Source organism: Mesocricetus auratus, unplaced genomic scaffold (genome assembly GCF_017639785.1).
Source record: "Mesocricetus auratus isolate SY011 unplaced genomic scaffold, BCM_Maur_2.0 Super-Scaffold_6723, whole genome shotgun sequence".
Taxonomy (NCBI): domain Eukaryota; kingdom Metazoa; phylum Chordata; class Mammalia; order Rodentia; family Cricetidae; genus Mesocricetus; species Mesocricetus auratus.
The window spans coordinates 9,345,949-9,371,869 of record NW_024429183.1 but is presented as its reverse complement, the minus strand read 5'-3'; the positions used below and the strand labels follow the sequence as shown (position 1 = coordinate 9,371,869).

Below are 25,921 nucleotides of genomic sequence, written 5' to 3'. Positions count from 1 at the left end.
TATAAAGTCATATATACCTGTTTTGTCAGCAGGAGTAACCATCTTCACTAGCTTTGTGATTTTTTTTTCCTTCCAGTCTGTGGTTTTCTACCCTCTTTTGTACACTAAGGTTTTGGGGTTAGACCAGACCCACCCTTCACACTTGAGTCGGCCACATGGATTGTGGTGTGGTATTCCCTATGCATACCCCTGATATAACAGCTGTGGTTTCTATTATCACTCCTTTAAGGTTAAACAAAATATTAACTTTTCAAGGAATTTGATAGCATTGCATTTTTGGAATTTTATGAAAATTTTCTTATGCTTTCAATGTATTTGATGGAAATACTATCTGCCTACCTACTTACCTCTCCCTTCCTTTCTTCTCTCCTTTGTTCCTTCAATCCCTCCCTCCCTCCCTCCATCCCTCCGTCATTACTTCCCTCTCTCCCTTCGTCCCTTCCTTCCTTCCATCCTTCTTTTCTTCATTCGTTCCTTCCTTCCTGCTTGCCTGCCTTTCTTTTCTTCTTTGTTTCTTTTAAGCTGCTTGTCTTTGAGGCTTCCTATAAACTTTACAAAGGATTTTAATGTGTCTATGTGACTGTATAAGGGCATCAGATCCCTCTACTATCATTTTACAAATTCCTTTGAGGCAGAATCTCTCCCTGAACCTGGACCTTGAGTTTTCTTGGCTCATGTGGAAGCCAGAAAGCCTCAGCAGTCCTGCTGTGTCTGTAACCTTTGGAGCTGGGGTTACAGTTGTGGAAACACAGATTCCTGACTTGTTGGAAGGGTGCTGAGTTCCAAGCTCCAGTCCTCACAATTGGGCAACAAGTGCTGTGCCATCTCTGGAACTCCACTTTCCAAATTTTTATAACTATAGTAACAGTTTGTTTTGGCCTCCCGTTACAATCCCTGTAGCAAGTTATAGTAAATGGTTTGTCAGCAGACCTAGTGAACTCCCTCCTGGCGTGTCTCCTGCCCTGGGAGCAGGTAGGCCAGGGCTCCCTTTGGAGAGTCTTGAGCAATCTTTGGCAGTGTCAGCAGGGCAGCCTCTCTGACAGGTGGGTGGGTGGGTGGATATTCTTTGCTACAATTAGATTATAAAGAATTTGCTCTCCCTTGACTTATAAAAATCTTTTCCCTTATCAAAATAGAGATATCATTTCTTTAGTTTTATGTTACAAATATCCTTTTCTACATATTTCTTGGAGAGCATGGCTGTAGAAACTCTTAGGTTCCCTGTAGCCAGACTCCTCCTGTGTATGTTCCTGTGCACACACACATTTCTGTAAAGCTATTCTCTGGTGTGCTTTCCTCTTTACTGGCCTAGAGCAGTGGTTCCAAAGTGGGATTTTCCAATCAGCATCCTTGGCAGCTCTTGGGAACTTATTAGATATACTCAGACCCCTTACTATCTGAAAATCAACTTAGGGTGTGGTGGTGGTGGTGCTGCCTGGCAGCCTATATGCCCTCCAGGGAATTCTGAAACATGCTGGTTTGACTGGCCTACTATAGAGAAGGGTCAGCTAAATTTGTCTTTAATGGGTCAGGTATCATGTTTTAGCATATGGCACTACATGGTTCCTGTTTTGAACAAAAAATGATGCCCATTGCTGTGCCCCAGTAAAACTACAGAAACAAGCTACAGCCACATCAGCCAGCTGCTGATCTAATGAAGAATGAACACAGGATTTAGAAGTAAGCTAAGACAAGGCTTTCCTGAATGGTTATTCTCTAGCCCGCTGCAGGGTGTGCTGGGATATGCTCAACAACCAGCTCTTTAGGGAAAAGAAATGTAGGTTTGTGTCTATGTGCAAATGCTATCACCATCGCCGGTTGCAGGCTACCAAGGTGGAATCACTGAGGAGCAGAGATGGCAGGCAGCATAGCCAGCACTGCCTACTGTCAGCATGGTCAGACAGGTTGCTCAGGCTGGCCTCGAAATTGCAGTCCTCCTGTTAGCTGCGATTACAAGCCTATGCCATGAAGCTCAGACACATACATTTGAAATCATAGTATTTTATGTATATCAGGAAGGCTCTTAATATAGTTTTAAACATGTGTATGGCATTTCAAGGTCTTTATCTCAGATCTTAGGAATACACATAATTTTCGTATTACATTTTGTATATTTAGAGTGTGTGTGTACATGCACATCATGACCCACACATGGCCATTAGGACAACTTGCAGGAGTTGATTGTTTCCTTTATCACATAGGTTTCAGGGATTGAGCTCAACCATCAGGCTAGGTAGCAGGCACCTTTTCCTGCTGAGCTGTCTTGACAGCCCAAGAATACATTTAAAATGAAAAAATGGTATTAAAAGGAATAATTTAATAATCTGTATGTGCCAGTATATGTTAATGTTGTTTCTGTAAGTTCTAGATCAATTCCAAATCAGAAGTAGAGTGCTTATAGGTGGCATGGCCATGGTCTTAAAATGCACAGCATTGAAACTTTGCTATTTGGTTTGCTTTGTAGTTATTAAGACTTCCATCATTTCCACATTCTCCTTGTATAACAGAGTTTTTAAGCCCTTGCACAGGCCATTGAAGTTACATGGACATGTATTGATGAGAGTGATTGGCAGATCTTGCAGACAAATTTAGATGAACATGAATTCAGTAGAAATCTAGAGCCTTCTCAGGAAGCTTCTATGAGAGCCAAGGGGCCAATTGTGTCCTTGTACCTTCAAGTAGTTCTGAGAGGCTTCATGGCTGTGTTCCCAGGCAGGAAGGAGTATGGTCCTTCTGGAGATGAGAAGATAGATCAAATGGTTCTGGATCTCTCCATGTTTGACAGTAAGCCTTTTGGTGCATGAACTATGGTGTATGCCTGAAGTATTAGAGTATCTTGCATTTGGAGATGCTGTTCCTTGCTGTATAGAGTTCACTGCCCTTCTTCTTCTTTGCAGCCACATAAATAAAAGAACTACCTACTTGGACCCAAGATTGGCATTTACTGTGGATGATAATCCAACAAAGCCAACTACCAGACAGAGGTACGACGGTAGCACCACTGCCATGGAGATCCTGCAGGGTCGGGACTTCACAGGAAGAGTGGTCCTGGTTACTGGAGCGAATTCAGGAATAGGTAGGCCCATAGCTTACTGTCATCTTTTTTTACTCTTTATTTTTTTGTGAGTGCCACAGTGAATTCCACTTAAATATAACTGTAATGAAACTTTGGTAGTGAATCTCCAGTTTAAAGATGGTCTCATAGCTTATCAGCTGTTGTTTCATTAAAATTGCAGCCTCTTTCAAACCCAGTGTGACAGTGGGAGGCTGTGTGGGGCCTGACCTTGAAGTTACTCAAAGCTGAGAAGTCAGCAAAAGGCTGTGGCTATTTTGGTATTCAAGGGCTGGAGACAACAGGCTCTGGCTAAGAGTTTTTGACCCGGTCTGTGTGGTGCATGGATGTATTCCAATTACCTGGGTTATTCAAACCAAAATTGATTGGTAATAGGATACTGGACAACAGTAGATTGTGACTTTGGATCCAAGGGTACTGCAGGTTTCCACTGGTCACTGAGCCTATCATTTTCTTTTGGTAACCATATCTTATTTCTTCATAAAACTGGAGAATTTGTCCTTTTTTTCACCTCTGCAGCAACCCTCCTAATTGCTGCTGTTTAACCACAGTGGCCATGGTGGGGTCGGTGGCTTCCTGAACTGGTGCAGTGGTAGCAATGAGGCAGGCGCACTTGTGCCGTCCTGAGGGATGGTGTTTTATTTTGTTTTGGTCCATTGATACCTGACGTTAGCAACTGAATTGCTTTGAGATAGGATATGCATCTGCAGATTGAAGAATAGGATTGCATCCAACTGTCCTCTGTCGGGTTTCTTTCTGTCCATCTGTCTGTCTATCACATTGTCCCCTCATGACTTCTCTCATGAGCTTTTTTCTAGTCTCCTCTATGTCTTTCCTGATTTTGAAGTTCTCAGTGTCATTTTCCAGTAACCATGGGAGGTGAGGTACCATAGCAGATCAGCCTCTGTGCAGTGTGATAGGCTCTCAGAGCTTGAGATTGCCATCCAACATATGGTCAGTAAGTATCTTGACCATACTCCCTCTAAGGTAAAGGGACAAAGGAGACTTTTTTCTAAAAAAAATTGGGAAGGATTTTCCTTAAAATCACCTCCCAAACCTCCTCTGAACTCAGAATACATTCAGTCCAGCCCTTTCAGTCTCTGCCTTGGGTTAAAGTCTGGAATACTGTCATGCTGTCAGTAGAGCTGCACTGCCAGTAATAATGACTGGTCCTCAAAATCCAAGACACAGTGTGCTGACCGTGTTCCGGTTCTGAGTGTGGACCCAGGGTACTGTAGAGTAAGGAATTAAGAAAAATCCCTTTGCTTATTTACCACTCAGCTCACTAGGAATTTAATGAAAAGATCCCACTCCCTTGGTCTTTTAGTTGGACAGTTTTCTTATTTATTTGTTCAAAACTTATTTTGTTTTATGTGTATTCTGACTGCATGCATGTATGCACACCATATTCGGAGTCCTGAGGAGCTTATTGGATATCCTGGATCTGGAGTTGTAGATGGTTGTGAGCCGCCCTGTTGATGATGAGACTTAGTCTGGCTTCTCTACATGAGCAACCCTTAAGCAGGGAGCCATCCTTCCAGCCCCGAGGATATGTGACTGGTTCCTGTCAGGCTGCTTGTTCTGATGTTAGCCAGTAGACCTTTAAATATGAATGTTGTCCTCTCAAAGATTGGCGGGACCAGGTGTTTGGCATTGTCATCTTGGACTCTGATTGGCTGAGACAAGGCGATTCTGAAGCGTGGGAAGAAACATGTGGAGCCAGAGGCTCCCAAAACCCTGGGAGCCAGGGCGGAAGTGAGGCCTCTTCACTGTTTCCGCTTCCCTCTGTCCCTTCCTTCCTGTGCCCAGTTTACTTTGTGGACACTGCATGGTCTCACTGGTGTGGCTAGTCCTAGGGTTAGGGCAAGATGGATTGTGCAGAGTTTTGGGAGGAAGGAAGCCAGTAGTGTTCCCAGTCCCTGCTTTCCCTCAGGGATTGACTTTAACATTGCTTGTCACTTCTCCCTTTCTACTCCACCAAGCGTAAATCTGTGCTAATGCTGAAAATTTTGACTCCTAATTTTTGGAATAATATGTTGCAAATTCCAGTCAATCAAATCTGTACAAATCCCTCTCCCTCTTCAAAAGGCGTATCAAACTTAAAGAAGCTGGAGGTTGATAGGCATGTGCCTTTTTGTCATGAAAGAGCTGCTTTTATGTCCTTTGAGGAAGTCTTGGAAAGTGTTCTTGCACAGGTAGTCTGTGGCTTCTAGATAACAGGCTTCCTTCTCCCAGTGGTGCAACTGCCAATTTATAAATTGCTATCACTGCTTTGTTTTTGCCTGTTGAGTGCAAAGTGGAGTTGGCATCTGCTCCCAAGAGATGTCACCCTCTGTGAAATCTTTGCCAGGGTCATCAGCCTCCCTTTCTTTGGGCCACAGCAGGGAGACACTTGTCTGTGTGTCAGTAGTTGAGTCTTTAGCCTGTGAAGCTGAGTGGATTGATTCAGAGCATGGGCCCCCCATGATGAAGGACCCCTTGTCTGCTCATGAGTGCTGTTACAGCAGCACCTTTTCCACCAGGTGGGGGGAGGACTGAGTTCTCTTGACCAACTGACAGTGCTCTCCTTACCCCCTTTGATGTGAACGCTGAGCAGATCATCCTGCCACTGACTTTCTCACACTGGCCGCAAGCAATGCAGAGCTAGCTTTTGAATGCCAATATTGATATTACTAATGCAACTGAAGAAATTCTCAGTTTTATGAAGGGTGAAAAGGCCAGTATGGTTCTGCAATGTAGGACAATTCAGAGCCAATGTAGAAGTATAATGGGAGCATGAAAAAATTACTTTTGGAGACAGTGTCTTACCATGTGTGCTTGCCTTGAGCTTGCTATAGAGGCCAGCCTGGCCTCCAGCTCCTGATCCTTCGTCACATGCCAGGATTACACTTGTGTCCACCACACCCAGCTCCCAGCCCTTTCCTTTACAGCTGTTAGCCAGTTTTACCTCTGTTGACTGGATCAACATCTAAATTGGATGTGAATCACCTGCAGCCCCTGGGTGTAATCTGACCGATTTTGTAGGTGTTTTATATTGGGACACAGCCATGCACATTTAGGGTATCATCAGAAGTTGAGTAACTACAGCAGGGATTACATGGGCCCCAAAGCCTAAAGTATTTACTGTGGGGCCTTCACTCAAAGCATTTGCTCTTCCCACGCTGGGTGGTCTAACTGAACACAAAGCAGCATTGCCTCACATTCTTATCAGCCACAGTTTAGCTGAAGCTGGAATATTCCAGGCTGCGGGAAGTGTGGCCAGCATATCATGAGTAGCTGGAAGGGTTGTCTCACCATTATCTGCCCTCCCCACTAGTGTTCTTAGTGAGCTGCAAGTTACAATGTTTTCTCCTCAGGAACTAACGCTCTTCTCCTCTTGACCTTTGTTTAACCAGCTTTCTGAACCTGAAGACTTTTAGATTGAAAGCTGTAGCTTGTGGACCTCAGTGGAGATCAGCATCTCAGGCTCCAGGGGGAGCCATCCCTTCATCCAGAGCTGCTGCTAGCAGATCAAGAGCCGGAGCCTGCTCACCAGTAGACGAGGGAGGAGCTCACTGCCATGTGTGCAGCACAGCTGGGCAGGAGGGGCAGGAGCTTGTGGCTCTTTGGACTTAGCCGCTGGCTGGCTTTGATTCTGTAGAAAAAGAAGGAAACAGCTTCAACACGGACATGATAGCATCTAAGTCCTGGGGAGTCTCAGGAAAGGGCATGTTTTAGGCTAGGGAGTCTCCCACTTTCCTGGGCATTTTCCTAAACTAAACCTGTATGCGAGCAGATTTGGCTGTGTGTGCACAGAGCTGTGTGGAAACTGCTCGCCTTGAACCTGTGGACTGACTTGCAGTCATTCAGCACTGGCTGGCTCTGAGAGCAGTCACATGTCCCTTGCATGGGGCAGCAGCTTTGTCAGAGCAGCGTTTGAGCTCCATATGATTGATGCTTCAAATGGATTGATGCGTTGCCATTCTGTTTACGGAGGAACAGTCAGGCTTTTGTCAGACTTGGTTAGACACCTGTTAGCAGGTAGGAGCACATTAGACATTTCCAATCCAGTGTTCAGGGTACTAATGACAGAACTCTTTTCGTTCAGTCTTAAGCCAATAGGAATTCTGAGCTTAATCAGAGTAAAAAGTGTCTTTTGCCTTCTGGATCTTTATAATGTCAGTCTGCATCATTCATGTTTTCCCTCTGAAATAGCCTGGCCTGGCTTTGATTTTTGAGCCAGAGGAGCCATTAACAAAAACAAAACTAGCTTTCCCCTTAGAAAAAAACATAAGCCAGCCATATTAGTGTGTGTTTGTGTGTGTAATATGTGTCTGTGTTTATATATATTTATATATGTATACACATACATATATAGTGTGTGTATGAGTGTATATATGATGTGTGTATGTGTATAATATGTGCATATATATAGTGTGTGTATGTATGCATGATGTGTGTGTATATATATATAATATGTATGTGTGTGTATATAATATGTGTGTATGTATTTTAGGACTGATGCTTTAGCTATCTACTGGTATATATGCCATTGTAATCACCACCCCAGGGCTTATTGTAGAAATTCACACACATGTATTCACGATTTTGGGGATAAAAGAGGTGCACACTCAAGCTGTCAGTCACCCCTCAATTTGTTCTCTTTAAAGCAAAGTAAGAGCGTCAGGCTTTCTTGGCGAAAGCCCCCAGTGTTCTTATAGTGTAGTGTGTTATGTATTGGTTTAGAGGATCTTGTCCCTCAATCATGTGCTGATGCTCTGACATGAAGTCAGTGCCACACTCTTATCCTGTAAAGCGCCGCTGTGATGCATCCCTGCCTGGAGAAAATACTGTCTGTTCTCAGCTGTTCTCCTTCGGGACTGCCCAGCACATCGCTCTCTCCTAAGAACTGCAGGGTCAGAGCCCAGCACATCCCTCTCTCCTAAGAACTGCAGGGTCAGAGCCCAGCACATCCCTCTCTCCTAAGAACTGCAGGGTCAGAGCCCAGCACATCCCTCTCTCCTAAGAACTGCAGGGTCTCAGAGTCCAGGCTGGGGCTGCCTGGACTTGCCCTTTAGTTCCTGCCTTGATTAAAGCTCACAGTCTTGTGTTTGTGGTCCTGAAGTTCCCCATTGCTTTCCTTTTCAGTTGATGAGATATGAGCTGATGGTAACATCTTCCTTTTGGGAATCCGGTGCTCGTTAAGCAGAGGGAAGACCCTAAATCATCGAAGTGACCCCTGGGGAATTAATTAAATATATCTGCTACACCAGTTCTCTTAAGCTAAAGTGATTTGGAATTATTTCCTCCTGAGAAACTCTTGGAAGATGATTTTCTTTGAGACAAGCGTCTCATTACGTAGCCTAGACTGTTCTCCAGTTCAGGGCAATTCTCCTGCTTCAGCCTTCTCCACACCTGCCTGGAAACCTGAGAGTTTTGACAATATTGGAAAGGTTCTTGACTGGCATTATACAAAATTAAAAATTAATACTTCATGAGTCAAACGGCTATGTCACATGTGAATATTCTTGGATATCAGAGTACTTAGGGAGCTTAATACCCAAATACGAGGCCAGTGAAAGATGCTGTAGTGATCACCATGGTGCAGTCTGCTGACCCTGTGTAAGAAGCTCAGAAGATGCATAGAATGTATTCATAGAATGAGATAGTTTATAATCAGATATGTGTGTCCACATGGACCCTCTGGCCAGTTTATAATTATGTGTGTGTGTTCATATGGACCCCGCTGGTCAGCTCAGAAGAATTTGTCCTCTGAGGCCTCAGTTAATTTCATATTTTCAAGTAGGTTTGGGTTTTTACTTTTTTAATGTCAGTTCAATAAATGAAGTTCATGTTAGCTATGCTTCAGTGACAAAGTGGCTCAAATTCCTAATTTAAAGAAAATGTTTTCAAATCTGATTTCTACATTATTAAGGTGCTGTGGTGGTGTATCACATGCAAACTTGGAAATGGTCTTACATAAAATCCAATTAAACTGATTCTATTCCTTCCTGCCTTCTAATGGAGTGGCACAGTATGCATTTGTAACACAAGTATTACTGTTTTCTGTAATTAACCTGAAAGCAGCCATGATCATCTAGTTTATTCTATTTCCCACTAGAGGGCACTGTTGTCCTTTGACATAATTGAGTCTTCTGTAGTTTTCTTCCCTGGCTGGCCTGCCTAGCTTTCGCTTTTGTTAAATAGTGCCTTTTCCCATATCTTTTAGGACATGTCCTGTCCGTCTCTGTGATAGAGCCCGGCTGAAGACTGGGACCAGTGTCGCGTTTCTCTTTCTTGGCTTTGTGTTTTTGTTTTGTTTGTATAAAATGCCAAAGAAGAAGAGGTCCATTTGACAAAAAGGTCCATTGTATTCAGGGAGCAGCTTGTTCCGCCAAATTACACAAGGACAGTGTTTCTTGGCATTATCGGTTTGAGTGTGCTGGCCTATCAATTATCTGATTTCTTTTTCTAAGTGGGGATTGTAATATTTAAATATTAATGCTCGTGTTTAAGGTTCATTTACAATGCCTCAGTGACCTTATTTATTTATTTATTTATTTTTTGCCCAGCAACCTTATCTCATGTGATATAATGTATTTTAATTAGATTGTTTATGAACAATGCATTCTGGTACTAGAAGAAAATGTGACCTTTTGCATTTAGTATTTGTTTCTTAAATAAGAGGCCCTGTAAGTCAGACTGGGAAGCAGGCAGCCAGTGCTCTGCAGTCTTGAGGGCTTTTCGTACTACCATTAAAGTTTGAGCAGCTTATGTGTTGCTTCTCTCAGCTGTCAAAAGAAATGTGGCCCAGAAGAAAGGAACTTAGGCTTGGCTTTATACGCTGTTTGTTTTCAGGCTGTAAATGGAGACAGGATGAATATACTCTGTTATACTCTGTTGCGTGTATTGTGTTCCTTCTCAGCGACTTTTCCCTCTCTTTTGAAAATGTGCAGGCCCGAAAAAACGCTGTGGCTGTGCACACGTACCTGCGCAGGCTATTTTACCCGAGTGGAGACATTCAGCTCGCTCATGCACAGATTAAATAGTGTGCTCACTATTTAAGAAATAAATTGTTAAAACTAGATGGCTGTTGGGAATTATTACAGAGTTGATAATAAAAGTGCCACTGACAGGTGTGAACCCTGGCTGTCACTGTGTGGTGGGAGACAGCCCTGTCCTGTGCCTTTCCAGCCATGTACACTGTTCCCATATGGGTTCTCATCCTTTTATAAAATTGCAATTGGGGCACAAGGGCCTCTTCAAGGATATCTTGATGTGAAGGCACTTATAGGTTTATCAGGAAGTACAGTCCAGTGGTTGGAGGTCCCCCCCTGCTTAAATCATTTCCCTTGATTTAATAAATGAAGCCCCCCCATAGTGATTTGCCAAACCTAACTCTGGGATACAGAGCAAGTGCTGAGCCGGGCAGCATGGGCTGCATTGTAGTTTCAGATCCCTTGGTGTGTGCTTGTCAGACTGTCTTACTTCTCTTTCTTGTTGGATACTTTTATATACTTTGTTCAGACAGTCCTTGGAGGCAAGTTAAAGTTTCCTTCCAGAGTCTCGGGAGATCTAGACTGGTGTGTGTCTATAGGGGAGAGAGAGAGAGAGAGAGAGAGAGAGAGAGAGAGAGAGGGAGGGAGGGAGGGAGGGAGGGAGGGAGGGAGGGAGGGAGGGAGGGCGGGCGGGAGGGAGTGTGTGTGTGTGTGTGTGTGTATGTGTGTGTGTGTGTGTGTGTGTGTGTGTGTGGTGGGGGCGGGGGTGGAGAGTGGAGACGGAAGTGGGCCATCACCTTCACTGTGAGGCTGATTAGCAAGGTGAGTGGAGCTAGGCTTTCTGTTTGAACAGTTCTCTTAGATACATTAGTTAGGTAGAGTTCTTGTGTGGTTGTAAAGAAACCATGATTCTCATTCCTACCTTTAAACTGCACTTAAATATCTCGTTTATGCATCACTATAATATTCTCCAGATAGGCCCTTCAGATAGAAGGACTTTGGACATTCTCATCTAGTGCTTGCAGCTGTATCAGAATGGTACAGAGGTGAGGTCCTTGGACAGGTGCTGAATACCTCGAGCTCCTCCCTGGGCCCTGCACACTGTACCTGTCACCTTCCTTGCTGAGAAGTAACTGCACATACCCTGTGAAGCTCATTCACTCTGAACCAGGATCAGCGACCTGAGGGCCGAGGGGGGTCCGTAGGGTGGACTATGGCAGATGCAATTTCTAAACCCTAGGTGGTTCATGGATGAGGGTATGAGTCCTTGCTTGGGATCCTTTTTGGTGGGATAGTATGAGCCAGGTGTGGGCACTGCGTTCTGCGGGCTACGAGCTAGCATTCATCAAGCCAGTTGTTACATGGAATTAGCTTTCTCTGTCTTCTCTTTGAAGTGATTTAAAAATGTATTCCCTGTGGGAAATTTAGAAAATAGAGATAAACAAAACAAAACAAAAAAACGCCATAAGCTCCTTACCAGCTGGAAGCATACTGGTGGTATTTAGCATTCGTGATCCCAGGCACTGGCTTTTCTCTTGTGATCTTTCTACTGAGCTGTAGATTATATCTTCCCTTGCCATTAAATATTCCACCTCTTAAATGGTTGCATACTATTCCATTATATGGCTCCAACTATTTCCCCAGGGTGGCACATTTGGGTAGATTCCAGCTTTTTAATAGCCATGGAATGGAGGCAGACATTTTGTAATTAAATGTTTGTACCCATCTGTGACATTCTACAGCCTTATTCTGTGGAAAGAGAATTGCTGACTCGACAGATTCCCCACTAACTTAATATCTTGATTTGTGACCCTGTACCCTAGACTGTTGTACCAATCTGAATGCCAGTTGTTGCCCTGTGTCCCTGCCAACCTTGGGAAGGAGTATTTGAAAAAATCAATTAAATTCTCACGCCTCTGATTATACCTAAGATGGAGCAGTTCTTCATGTCTGGCCATTTGTACTTATTCTTTTATGAATTGCCTTTTCATTTTGTATGCATGGCTATCAGATACATATTGATTGCTGATTGATTGCTCGTTCCATGCAGTATAATTTAATTTTCAAAATGTCCCTTTCTCTTAGAAGTTAATTTATCTCCAAGTGTCTGTTACTCTAAGTACATATTCAATCCCGTGATCAAGAGGCAATTCACAGAGAAGCCGGCCTGACTTCCCAGCTTGCTTCCATGAAGTCCTCTAGGCAAGGTGCCTTGCCTGGCACACCAGCTACAGCTCATATCCTGGCACCGAGTGGAAGAGGAGCACCCGGAAAACTCAGGCTCACATTGGCAGGCTCACAATGGGGCTTGAGAGGCAATAGTCAGGGAAGGGGTGGTTTGGGGTTTGCAGTTTTCCCTCAGATCTGTTAAAGCTAATAACACCACACTGGAGCTTTCCTGTGTATTTGCTCCACGATGAGCCTGGCTCCCGTGTAGTGAAATTTTACCATTGCTGAAAATAGCTCTGCTGACAGGCAGGGCGGGCTTGATTGGTGGCAGGTTTCAGTCTGGAGAGGGGCAGACGAGGAGTTCTGACTCTGGAAGCAGGCATGACCTAGTTTTCAAACTGCTCACCGCTTCCTACCTGAGTAACTCAGGCCAGGTGACTTCCTCCAGCTTGTGAGCCACACAGATAGTTCCATGTTTGTGTGTAGTTGCTCATGATGGAGATATGGGCCCCTTGCAGACACTTAGCCTAGAGCTATTTCTGTAGTGGATGCTGGGGGCTGGAGTGAGTCCTCACATTAATTCAGTGTTTCCAAGCTTTCTGCTTCTGAGGTTCTCCTAAGGCTGTTACAGTAGTATGCATTGGTCCTAGGTGACTGGTCTTTAGTCTGAAAAGTTTTACCCCCTTTTGGTTTGAAGGTAGATAGTACCATTGTCTATCAATGAAAAACAAAAGAATCAAATGAAAGAAAAGGAGGCTGGATTGATGTCGCTGTAGTCAGAGAACGAAAAGAACACCATAGTGGGTGTGTGGGGGGGAGGACTGGAGGGACTGGAACCTTCAGACCTTGTATGAATCAGATAGATCACAACTGTTTCTGAGTCTGACACTTGCTCTTGTGACTGACTAATGGTTTGCGGGGTCGCCTGCTTTATTAAGTCTAAATATCCAGATTTGCTATTCTTCTTTCCTGGAATACTCAAAAGCGAGTCAATGTTGGAGTGTAATTTAATCAGCACCCAGAAAGTTTCAGCACCTTAGCTGGAGGTTCTGGGGACTTAGTAGGAAGAAAACTCCATTGTGGGACAGCAGCTAGCTTGTTGAGTGACCTAAGGCAGGCCACTTTGGTATTTTAAGTCTAAGGCTCTTCCTTTGTGAAATATAGAGAATATAACTTGTGTGTCTTAAAACATTCCAAAGTTACATTTGTGTGTGTGTGTGTGTGTGTGTGTGTGTGTGTGTGTGTGTGTGTACATGCATGTATGTGTTTGGTCAGAGGACAATTTGTAAGAGTTAGTTCTCTCTTTCCACTACATGGGCTCCATGGATCCAGCTCTATCGTCAGGCATGGTGGCAAGCAAGCACTCTTACCTGAACCATCTCAGTGACCCCACATTTTCCCTTTAAGGCTGGGGTCATATAGCCCAGGCTGACTTTGAATACATAATCACAGGCATGTGCCACCATGCCTGACTCTGTCGCTGTTTTACATGGATCAAATAATGGGTGGAAGTGCGACACTGAAGAGTCCTTTATGAAAAGGTTGTGGAAAAAATAACCTCACAGCTGTAGGAAAGAGCCCTAAAGGTTGGAAGAGGAAGGGAATAATCTAATTCCTTAGTAGATGGAATATTCTGGGTGCTCTTGATATTTTTTCATTAGGGTGTGCTGGGAGGCTGGTTCAGGCATCAGCTTCAGTGTTCAGGAAGGGAGCCAGATGCTGAGGAACTGCACTCTGCTGTGCAGCAGGTTTAGTGGCCATGTCTAGAAAGTCTTAACCAGGTGTTGTCCCGTGTAGAGTCGACAGACTACAATGATATCCAGAGGCTCAGAAGGCAAAACTTGATGCAGTAAGAAGGGATTCCTCATTGAGGCCGGAATTCCATAGAGGAGTAGTGTTGAGGTTTCCTAAGTGAAAATACTACCAGTTCTTGGGCTGCATGGTTTCTTGCTGGTAGCCTTTAGGTTCTATAGCATTGAGCAAGTTCTGAGGGAGATGCAGAAATATTTTTTTAATTATCTATTTATACAGTGTTTTGTCTGCATGTATCCCTGCAGACCAGAAGAGGGCACCAGAGCTCATTACAGATGGTGTGAGCCACCATGTGGTTGCTGGGAATTGAACTCAGAACCTCTGGAATAGCAGCCAGTGCTCTTAACTGTTGAGCCATCTCTCTAACCTGAGATGTGGAAGTCTTATGTGAACTGGTTGCTTTGTTCTGATAGGACATAGAAACAGTTGCAAGGCTTATCTTGCTTGATTCTGGAAGCTTCTCTCAGTGGTCATAGAAGCCGAAGAAGGAAAATAATCTCTCAAATGGAGGGACCCCCAAGGAGCTGAGGACAGGGCTTTGTGGTTAAAAGATCATTTTACAAACATGAGGACCATAGTTCAAATCCCCAGAACCCATAGTAAATGCCAGTGGGATTGGCAGCCCACCAGCTGTTTCAGCCTAAGCAGGTGAGACTAGGTATATCAGTGAGCTCTGAGTTTGACTAAGAGGCCTGCCTCAATGAGGAAGGTGGTGGAGTGATGGAAGATGTTACCTGACAGCAGCCTTGGCTCTCCACACATACATGCATATACATTCACACATGTACCCATATGTATACAAGCACACCACATTACACACAAACATAAAAATGGGGAAAAGGAAGAAAACAACAAGCAAAAGGAGGGACCTCACTGTTAGCCACCAACATCTGTAAGGGTGAGCTGCCTATACTTTTGTATTGCACAGGATCTTGTCTTGCAACTGTGCTGTGCTCTTCTGTGTGGCCGTGTTGCAGAGTAAGGCAGCTGTGCTCTCTCAGTTCGGCAGCTGGGTTTCGGAAGCTTGTCTCAGTCGAGAGATCATCAGTGCATTCAAACCAAACCAAACCAAGCCCATGCCATCACAGCTTGATCTACTAGTGAAGAAGTTTCCGTTCTGAGTCCATGCACAGTTACCAGACTGAGTAGCTGACACAGCGCAGAGTGCTGCAGCAAATCCATTCCAAGAGACGCCTCAGTTGGAAGCCAAGTCAGATTTTTGGCAAGAAGCACCGTCTTTTCCCCTTGCAGAGCTGATTGTGTGTGTGCACGAGGCTCCTTTTTCACCAAGTGTAATTGCTGCCTGGCCAGTGTCCCCTGTGTTTTGTGCTTCCTTTGTATTTTAATCTTGACCAGGGATGGAGCCAGTTGTGTTTATGCGTCATCACCAGGCACTCTGAGACTAACTGGATGGTACACATGCACACAGTGTCTGTCATGTGGTCCTTCCCCGTTTAGTTAGCATTCATTTCCTGTCACTGTCATGAAAGAGTATTGTGTACCTACTGACTTAAAACAAACCAAGTTTCTCTGCGGTAGCTCTAGAGGTTAGAAGTTGTTTCGGTCTCACTGGGTTCAAGTCAAGTGCAGGAGTGTTCGGCTAGGAGCAGAGCCTCCATTTAGCATTTAGGACAGATAAAAACTAATGAACAATTTTAATTCTATCTATCTATCTATCTATCTATCTATCTATCTATCTATCTATCTATCCATCCAACTTTCTATTTTCTTACCAACATGTTAAAATCAGGATATTTTACTTAAAAGGAATCTAAAGTTCTGAGGAGTTTAGAAGTCAGATTCAGTGTTTTGGACCAAATACAGTGTCTTCTAAATTCATGTGTTAAAACCCTAGTCCCCTGAGTGCCCCTGAGTAGAGGTGGTACTTCCTGGATGTAGTTAAATCTGGAGATGGATGTGGAGTGCGAATAGAATTAGTGCATTTACAGGTCTGGGCAGAGAGCTAGCTAGCCTTCTTTCTGTCCAGCAAAGATATGGTGGGTGGTATGAGAAGGTAGCTCTGTGAACCAGGATGAGGGCTCCTTCCCAAAGCCTTGCTAAGTCAGCACCCTGACCTTGGGCTTCTCAGATCAGTGAGCTATGTAAGAAAGCTGTTTGCTCTCCAGGCACCCAGTCTGTAGCATTTTTTAACCACAGCTTTAGACTAAACCCTTTGGTGACTAAACCCTTTGGTGCACTGAACATTGTTGCCCCCTGCAGGCTCTGCTTCTCTAGCTGGTGCCCATGGTCATGTGACCTGCCTAATTGTGAGGGGAGAGGATAGTTCACCCGCAGCCTCAGAGCCTCTTTTTACTCTTTCATGCATTCAATACACACTTACCAACTACTGGGTACTAGTTGCTTAGTCGTCAGTGTGGAACCTGCCTTAGCCTCTGCACTTAGGGAGGTGCAAACAACTCAGAATGTGAGCAACTGGATCTTTGTGCTGCTCCAGAGCATTTAAGTAGACTTGCTTGATAGTGTTTGTCATTTCTGAGTATATATGTATATGTAGCCTCTGGGTCATTTCTGACTTCCTGCATTTTTCTGTTTGCATTTAAAGACACAGACACAGAGGCCTCTTCCCCGTTCATCCTTGAGACAACTACAACAAAATCGCTAAATAGATTCTTTCCATTGACGAGAACATTTGCCAGCAGCTGGTACCTTTTAAATCATAGAGCTAATGTCTGAGTTTTCTTAAGCTTTGACCCACATATATGCCCTCCAAGTGTTTACAGAGGAGTGCAAAATCTATGATAGGTACAGGGTGAGTACAAAGTCACCCCAAACTTGAACAATGTATGATCCGTGATCCAGTGTAATTGCTTACTCTGTAATTTCTATCCATCATGGTCCCATTGCTTGCTTTTTGGTAATAAGCTTGCAGGCATATTCTGTTTTTTTTAAAGGTCACCTGAAGCTGGCTGCTCCTGCTTCTGACCCGAGCAGTGGCTCTCCACTTAGTGTGTGCTGAGAACGAGCAGGAGCTGATTTGGGTGGCCTCCTCGCTCGCTTGCTTTTGCTGCCAGATGTCCTTTACTGCTCTTCCCCGTTTCATTGCATGAGCTCCCAGGCTTTGCTCTGTGGTAGGACCTCACCGTAGCTCTGAACTCTTCAGGCCTGATGGTGGAGCCAAGCTCTGCTCGTGCTGCCTGTGAATCTGACAGTCTGCTCCGGGAGGTTTTAAAATTGCCACAGTTCTTTGTGCTGCTCCGTTTGTAGTTCTTCTGGTGCTGCAGTCACTGTAGAGCAGTCTTTGAAGCAGGAGGGAGAGGTTAGTAGCTGCAGCTCATGCTTGTGCATTCTGTCAGGGCTACGGGGATAGCGGTCATGGTTCTGGATAGTATTTGGATCCACACATTCCAAGCAAACTTTATGACCTATTATATAAAATAGAAAAGTAAACTAGATCAGGATGGCACACTCAATCTTCAGGGAGTGACCTATGGACTTCATATTTTAGTGATCTTGTGTGGAGTGAAGAGTTTAGACGTGGTCATCATTTCAAAAGATACTCCTTTAAAACTCTGGGTTCTTTTTAAACTGTCCAGAGGGAAGTACTTGGGAGCGAAATGATTTCCAAGACTCTCCCACAGAGCAAATGCAGATGGATTTAGATACAGACAGATCCCACTGCTGGAGACCCCTGGTTGCATGGCACACAAAGGAGCCTTGCTATAGAGAAGCTCAGCCTACAAGGGCAGGGGCTGCATTTGCAGAGCTGAGCTTGAGTTTGCAAGGGAACAAAGCAGTACAGAGTTGGCACATTAGAAATTCAGCTTTCCAAATTTATAGTCAATAGACTGTGCATTCTTCCATCTTCTTTGTAGGCTCTTATTCAGATACTAGAGCACAAGTGTGTTTTCTTAAATACTTCTTAATGGGCCTCCTTGGGATTTGCTGCATAGTGCCCCCCTTCCCTCACCCCTCCATGTCTGTGATCATGCAGACACACACGACTGGTCTCAGGTTGGTTGGAGGACATTTACTTGTGACCAATACAGAACAGCAAGTGTCTTTAGCATTTGCTTGAAATCCAGCATGGGCTGTTAGCATCCACATGCTAGCAGTGACAGCTGCTATTGTGGGTGCTATCAGAAGCCTTTTCTTAGGAATGAAACTATCACTAATGCTGGATATTACCACAAACCACAGTTTAGACTTAGGATAGTTCCTTGCTGGTACCTAGTGCTTACTAACACCTGTACTGTTAGTTTCTGGGAAGCATCAAACTCCTCTCTGGAGTTGCTCAGCTTCCTTTGTCAGGGTAAAGATTAGCATCTTTTCCTAGCACATATGTTCAGAGTACAGCCCCAACCTGTCTCTTCATCCTGTTTGGTTGTCTACTACTTTTATTTTGGCACATCAGTGTCTGTCGTTACAGCATTTAAGTCTTGGAGGATTTTGGCGGTTGCTGAGTGCCTGAGAACACGAATCACTCTACTATTGTTCTTTTGTAGTTAAACATTCACATTATTTGACTCAGGTCTTGATAATTTAGGTGCTTCTTAGAATGAATTGCACGGAATATTTTCCTTGCTGAGTTAAGCTGATAGCTTTTGTGTTAGAAAGCTTGGTCATGTTTTGCCTGTGTTTGATATGAAAGGAACCAGGTGAGTCTGAGGATATTAATAGTGTCGTCACAGGACAGCTCTGCTGTGGAGAAGTGTGAAGAGAGGAGGCCCAGAAGGGAGCATTAAACTGAAGCAAGAGTGCACTTTTTGTTTTTGTATTTGTATTTTTATTTTTGGTGAGTTATGATGTTGCTGACACAGGAGACTGGGAGAGGACAGGAGAGATGAACAGTCAGAAGAGGTGTCGCCTGCATGCCAGACATCTAAATGCGGTCTGTCCCCTGTAGACTAAGACCACGACTTGCTAGAATGGAGGGCACACATGCTCCCGCTTGGCTTCCTTTCTTGGAATTCGGGAAAGCTAGTAGTGGAACAACTCATGAATAGTGATTTACTGAGAGGAGCGGCCAGAGCCCTGCCCAGTCATTGAATATGAGCCCCAGATTCTTTCTCTGTCCTGCTTAGAGAGTGACCCTGCTGTCACCCACTATTTGCCATGGATGCAACAGTTCCTTCCTGGGAAATGTGTACTTGAGTTCTCTGAGATGTCTATATTAGAGTTTCCTTTTAGGAGCATAAGAGAGAGGATAACAGGATATAGAATTTTAGTTTTTGTTTCTCTACTTGCTTGATTTTATTATATAAGTAATTAAATTTCGTTAGTTGTGTTCAGATATCAGAGGCCAGCTTATGGAACATTTGAACATAGAATCTCTTTGCTCTGTGAACTTGGATTTCTTTCTTCCACCTATGACTTTTATCTAAATCAGTCCCCCCAAGATATATATGCAGTTGTCACAAATTGTTCTAATAGTGAAAGTGATGATGGCTTTACATGCTGCACTGAAAGCCATTGGAAGTGACAGTGGACAAAGTATGTGCTGTGTGAATTATTTATCAATAAAAATTTTATTTAAAAAAACCTGAAACATTTCACTACGGTAGATCCAACAAAAGATGAATAAAATGATGTCTGTAGGTATGTCTGTCAAATTATATTTTTACTTGATCTAACTTTTTGAATGAACCTGTGACACAGGTAGACTTAAGCAGCTGTAGATCTCTAGACTAGAAGTTTCACTGTTGTAACTAGAATGCATTCAACAAGCAATGTGGGTGGCTGATTAGTGTGTGTGTGTGTGTGTGTGTGTGTGTGTGTGTGTGTGTGTTGAATGATGGGTAGGTGTGATAGCTAAATATAAAATTACATTGAAGTCCAAAGGGTGCTTTCATGAGGTATACTGGCAATGGCGCCTGACTTTCATGGGGCTTCTCCATGTCCATTGTGATGAATCTATTTATTACTCCTGTAATGAGCCGCACACACGGTTGGTTAGCCGAGTTATTGAACTTTATCAACCTTGGCTGAAATTCATAATGCGTGCCAAACTTGTTGTAACATGTAAGAAATTACATCTGGGCTAAAAGGTTCAATAACGGCGACTCTGATAATGGAATCTTTCACAGAGCATGGGGTTTCATGATATGCCCCTGATTCTTAAAAATTACAGTGTTCAAGCAAAACAAGAAATCACATACACTTGGAGAAACATTTGCACTTATGGTGTAGATTCTGATTTATGTCAGGTATATTCCAGTCCCGGGACACATGGGGTAAGGCCCTATTCCATCTTACTATCATCACATGGCTTGTGAACTCATTTGGGTACTGGGGACACAACCCGATAATGGTGCCACATCAGCACATTATGAGTTCTGGACTGATTTGAGACATTGGCTACTTGTGACTTGAATTATAACTCAGTGGCACAAAGCTTCTCACTCTTACTTGTGAAGCCTCAGCACAGGTGGGTGTGTGAACTCAAAAGGAGGTGTTAGGGTTTGAGGGGCCTGGCACAAAACATGCCTTTTCCTTCCTGAGTTATGAGCAAAGGGAGAATTAAGACCAATGATAGATCAAGTTGAGGAATAAAACATTTTTGGAATCACCATTGCAGTTGACATATTGGCAGGCTGTTAGGCCTCCATTACCAAACACCAGAAGTAGACAGAGTGGCAGATCAACACTGAAATGAAGTAGTACCTCTGCTGCATGCACAAGACATGGGAGTAGAGATAAGTGCATGCTGTTTGCAAAAAGAGTTAAGGCTGTCCATGCCTAATCTCCCCAGGATTATAACTCTTTTACATTGCATTGTGTCTCATGGGTAAGGATGCTTGAGGCACAGAGAGGGTCAGGACACAAATGGAGAAGCTGTCACCCAGGAAAACATGTCTAAAATGGGGAAGCGTTTTCCTCCACTCTAACAATTAGAAACTTGAGTTAACTTGATGAGGTTGGGGCTAGAGAGATGTCTTAGAGGTTAGAGCATTTGCTGCTCTTGCAGAGGACCTGGGTTTGGATTCCAGTACCACACAGCAGTTCTCAACTGCCTATAACTCTAGTTCTAGAAGATCTGATACCCTCTTCTGGATCACATGGTGCACATAATAAACTCAGCCCCCCACCCACCCATGCGCACACACATACACACACACACACCCCAAACCTTTAAGAAAAAAAAGAAGCCTTGGGAAAGGGAGACTTTAGTAAGAATGAGTGTGACTGTTACCCTTGCTTTTGGGTTAAGGGTCACCACTTGTATTATTAGATAATTAGTATTTTTATCTTATTTTACTTTGTTGCTTCTGTATTTTGCAGTTTATTAACTCTGGGACTTTGGACTATGTTGTTTACCCCCAAGCCTTAGTTTCTTTATCTTAGAAGTGAGAAGACAGCAGCCAGCTGGAGTTGAATGGTCAGATGGAAAAACAAAGCCACAGGAACAAAGCCACCCAGCATGGTATCTAGCAGCTCGCTCAGACTGTCTGTGTTTAAGGCCTTATTTCTAGGACAAACATTTTTAATTTATTTTCTTAGCTTTTTAATGATAGACAATTTTAAATATGTGCCAACACGGAGAGAATTACGTTCATTCCTGTTTCTTAAGAAATGAGAAGAAAATGGTTTAAGATGCACCCTTGACTGACACAGGAAAAGAATATTTGTATGAGTTTGAGACTTATAAGCTAACCAACGTAGGGACAGCTGTACAGTTGTCATAGCCTTCCTGGCAGTTTCATAACAGCGGCGTGTTTTTCTTGACTGCACAAACTTGCCAGCCATATTGAAGGGAGTTCGGCAAAGCGTTAGTTCTGTGTTGCTATACTGGAACAGTAGCCATACCTTTTGTAGTTGTTTTCCATATTGAGGACTAAGTCTGTCACATCAGGAATGCTAGGCAAGCACTGTGCAGCTGAGCTGTATCCCCAACCGAAAATGAGAGTGTCTGGAGGCAGCGTCTTGCTTGGTTGCCCAGAGTGACGTTGAACTCACTCTAGTCCAAGTAGGTCTTGAACCTGGCACATCTGCCTTTAGAACTAAGTCTCTCCTGTAGCACATAGGAGCTCAGGGCAGGAAGACGGAATAGGTGGATGAGTCCTGTTAAAGCGCAGGAGCTCCGCTTAGGAGAAAGGATGTGTCTGAATGGATCAGCTTTCAAGTGGTCACAAAGATGAAAGCTGCCTGGCAGCTTGGTGGTGGCCTGCTGGGTGAAGTGGTTAGACAAACACCATGGAGGCCAACACTGGTGCTCCCTGTACTCCCACAGGAGCCAGCCTAGTTTTCCTGGCAGTATAGTATACCTTTTAATTATTCTGTCTTCAGTGAAATATTCCCTTTTAATTTAATCAAGTTTACTTTGCCTTTTAAGAACCAGGTCTGGATACTTGCCAACATACATTGAAAACATGCAGCATTTTTTTCTTAAATAATGAGTTCTTAGAACTCAATGAACAGTGAAGGTATGTATGATCCAATCGACTCAAAATAAGGATGTGTAGACCAGAGGAGGAAGATGCGCAGGCTGAGTGTGACTCTTGCCCTTCAGTGGTGGCCAAGTGCAGACTCATTGTTGGTGCTGGCGTCCATGATTTGGCATGGGAGAACAGGAGAAGCTGAAGAGTAATTAGGTATTTCTAAGAAATAAGTGTCTTGAGGGGCCATACCTCCTGAGTGTAAAACTTTAAAATTGTTATTTATTTTCCTCACCCAGAGAATGACACTAGAACCCATTTGGGGCAGCCCAACCTGAGACACTATCAGGCGTCCTGCCTGAGTTCAGTAGCAATCACTGAACTGCTGTAGACAGTAATCATGCTTGTGACAAGCTTGCACACTGCCCTGCGGGAGAGCCCGTGTGAAGTGCTTAATGCGCCTCTCCACTGATGGGGACGGGAGCAAATGGCGGGCTCAATCAGCACTTGGCAGCTCTACCCTCCAGCTGCTCCAGGATGCTTCCACCACGCAGCTGCCTCGTCCAACTCTCAGCAGTGAGGCCTGTGATGTAGACGAGCCACTTACACCTTTAGTTGCTTGAAAGGGTCGGTCACAGTTTGTTGGAAAGAAAGGTAAACAGGGGCCCAGAGAGGCGGCTCAGTGGTTAAGAGTGTTTGCCATTCTTGCAGGCGACCTGGTTTGGTTCCTAGCACCCACATCTGGCAACTCACTCCTGCCAGTTGCTTCAACTTCAGGGGATCTGACGCCCTCTTCTGGACTCTGCAGGCATCCGCACTCACGTGACCATATAAATAAACATCTAGACTATTCTGCTCCTTTCTAGATGAAGCATGGATAAGCCAAAAGTTGGTTAGAGTTTCTGTTCTGGGAACACACATTAAAGGAAGAGTGAATGGCTAGTGGATTGGTAGGAGAAAGTTACATAAATTAGTTCTGAAAGCTACTTGGGACATAGATAAACCTGACATGTCCAGGATTGATGGACATCATTTTTTCTTAGAGACAGTGTTTAAGTGATTAGAATTTGGTGTGTGTTTTGGGGGTAGACTTTTTAAAAATAATTTCAAGTTGTATGAAAACTGTTATTTTCTTTTAATGAAGATAGTTTGTGAAATTTATCTTTTAGCTCTTAGCTTTTGTTCTCTCAAAGGGAGAACCTGAACCAAAGGCAGACTTCAAATCATTTAAGATGTGATTTCAGAGAGCCTACCGGAGACGAGGAGAATTCAGCAACGGTATGTAAGAAAGGACGTACTAGTGTGTGTCTCTAAGTTGGGTCAGTGCTGCGGCAGCTAGTGTTCATTTGGGAAGAACTTCTGAGGAGCTGCATGGGATGACTCTAAGAACTGTCTGCTGGTGAAGGAGAGGCGTTCGTCCACAGGCATTAATCTCTGTCAGGCAACCACAGTGCCATAGTGTTTTGGTGCCAAGCACCTGCCTATAGGCCTTGAATACTCCAGTGTCAGGGGATTTCCAGAATTGAGATGGAGGGCCACATTGAGGGGGTGGTGGTTGTAGCCTTTGCAGTAAGATGGAGTTAGGAGGTAAGGGAGATACGCCTAGTACTACTCCTTTACCGCATTGCTCAGTGTCCTCATGCTCTGTGAGGCACAGTTCATTCCAAGTGTCCTTCAAGGCTAAAGGGCTAGCAGGAATATAAACCAGTCCCAGTTTATTGTGAACGTTGGGGCCTTACACATTGTTTGTGAAGACAGCTAAAACAAGTGCCAGGAAGTGGTGGCTTAGGACACAGTGTTATATCAAGCTGGAATTTTGAAGCCCAGGTGTGGGGAAGGGCCAGTGTCCATCTGACACCTGAGCAAAGGATCCTTCCTTGTAATTCTAAAGGAAGTGCCCACCTTGAGGGGCACGTGTAGCCCAGTATAGCAGTGTATGTGGCCCAACACATAATTGTGTGTGTGTGTGTGTGTGTGTATAGTGTGTGTTGATAATAGATTGTAAAGTTCCTAAATGTGAACTTTATAGATGATAGTGTGACTCAGAGAAGCCAAAAGACTGGGCTCCCCTGTGAGAGTCTACTGGCTGCAGCAATCAGAGCCACTATGTGTGTTACACAAGCATTTTCTCCATGTCCCTTCTGTGACCTTCTCTCTCTTTTTCCTTATTTAAAAACATGCCAGTTATTTTGTTTTCCTGATGGTCTCATCAAAATGTACATTTATTCATTGTGTGTGTGTGTGTGTGTATCCCAATTCATGTGTGGAAGTCAAAGTACAACTTGCAGGTTTTGATTCTGACTTTCCACTATGTGTGTTCTGGGGATTGAACTCAGGTCCTCAGACTTAGTAGCAAGCCCCCTTACCTGCTGTTCTCTCTCACTGGCCCCTAACATCTCACTGTAGCTTGACTAAGTCTGTAAAGCCACTATTTCCATGTTACCTATTTATGAAGTGCTCAGAGCAGTGTGTCTTTCTTTGTGCGTTGTGTTTGGGGGAGGGACGCAGTTCAGAACGTAACAACCACCCTGCAAGCAGAAGCCTGTTCTCCGCCGACCATGCAGCTCAGATAAATAGCAGCTATCTAGTGAGTCATTCCTGCAGTGAATACTAATATGCCTGCTGCAGTGGCTCGTGTCTGTAGTCCCAGCACTGTGAGGTGGAGGAGGAGGATCAGGTTCAAGGTCATCTCAGACTAGCTGGAGGTATATGACACCTTGTCTCAAAAAATTAGAATACCACTACTACCCCACCATAAACAGCAGCAGCAAGAACAACCAATTTACCAAGAACCTATTACATACAAAGTCTGTCTGAGGACCTGGGGACTCATCAATGTGTAGAATGCTCCTGCATTATGGAGCTGGCCTTCTTATGGAACATGAGTTTCAGAAGGCTTTGCTCCTGGTCTAGTTTCTGTCACCCATTAGGAACCAAGTGGGTACTTGTTCTCTCTGTAATAACACACCTGCTATCTTAAGCATGTGGTTCCCACTCATGCCAACGTTTAAGTGCTCAGCTTGGGGAGAATGCTGTGGGGGAGGGTGATTTCAGAGCTGCGCTGGACTGAGGGTGTGTGATGGTTAGAGACTATCCACGCTTAGATGGTGTGACCTGAACACAGGGACTGCCCCATACTTCTTTCCCTTTTTCTTTTGGGGGAACATGGTACAGTTGTAGGTTTCTGCTTAAAATTCATTGCAGGCTATTCGATGTTAACTTTTTAAAATTTATTTTTGCATCCTGTGCTCCTTTAAGAATATAGCTTTGTCCTCTCTCTCTAGAGGAAAATGGATATATCCATAGCCAGGCTCTTGTGTTGAGTTTTCGAGGAGAGGAAGGGCTAGTCCCTGGATTCTGAATGAAGCAATACTGATGCTTTCCAGGAGTTACAATCATTAGTGACAGTTCAATATACACGTTTGCTTCCATCTTCTTTGTGTCCACGAAAATTTATCAACTAGGATTAGAAAGAAAAATGTGCCACTGAATGTTTTGAATTATTTTTAATGGATGCTCTTCCAATTTATTGGTATGTAATTAATAAGGTATTACTG

The 25,921-nt window shown here is 44.0% G+C and overlaps 1 protein-coding gene across 2 annotated transcripts in view; it reads left to right on the top strand.

Moving 5' to 3' along the window:
- Wwox (WW domain containing oxidoreductase) overlaps positions 1 to 25,921 on the top strand; it is a 907,540-nt gene that overhangs the window by 6,259 nt on the left and 875,360 nt on the right. For both annotated transcript variants that reach the window (XM_005073062.4, XM_040736459.1), the window contains exon 4: positions 2,898 to 3,076. In XM_005073062.4, coding sequence (XP_005073119.1) covers positions 2,898 to 3,076 — 179 coding nt within the window. The remainder of the gene's footprint in view (positions 1 to 2,897; positions 3,077 to 25,921) is intronic.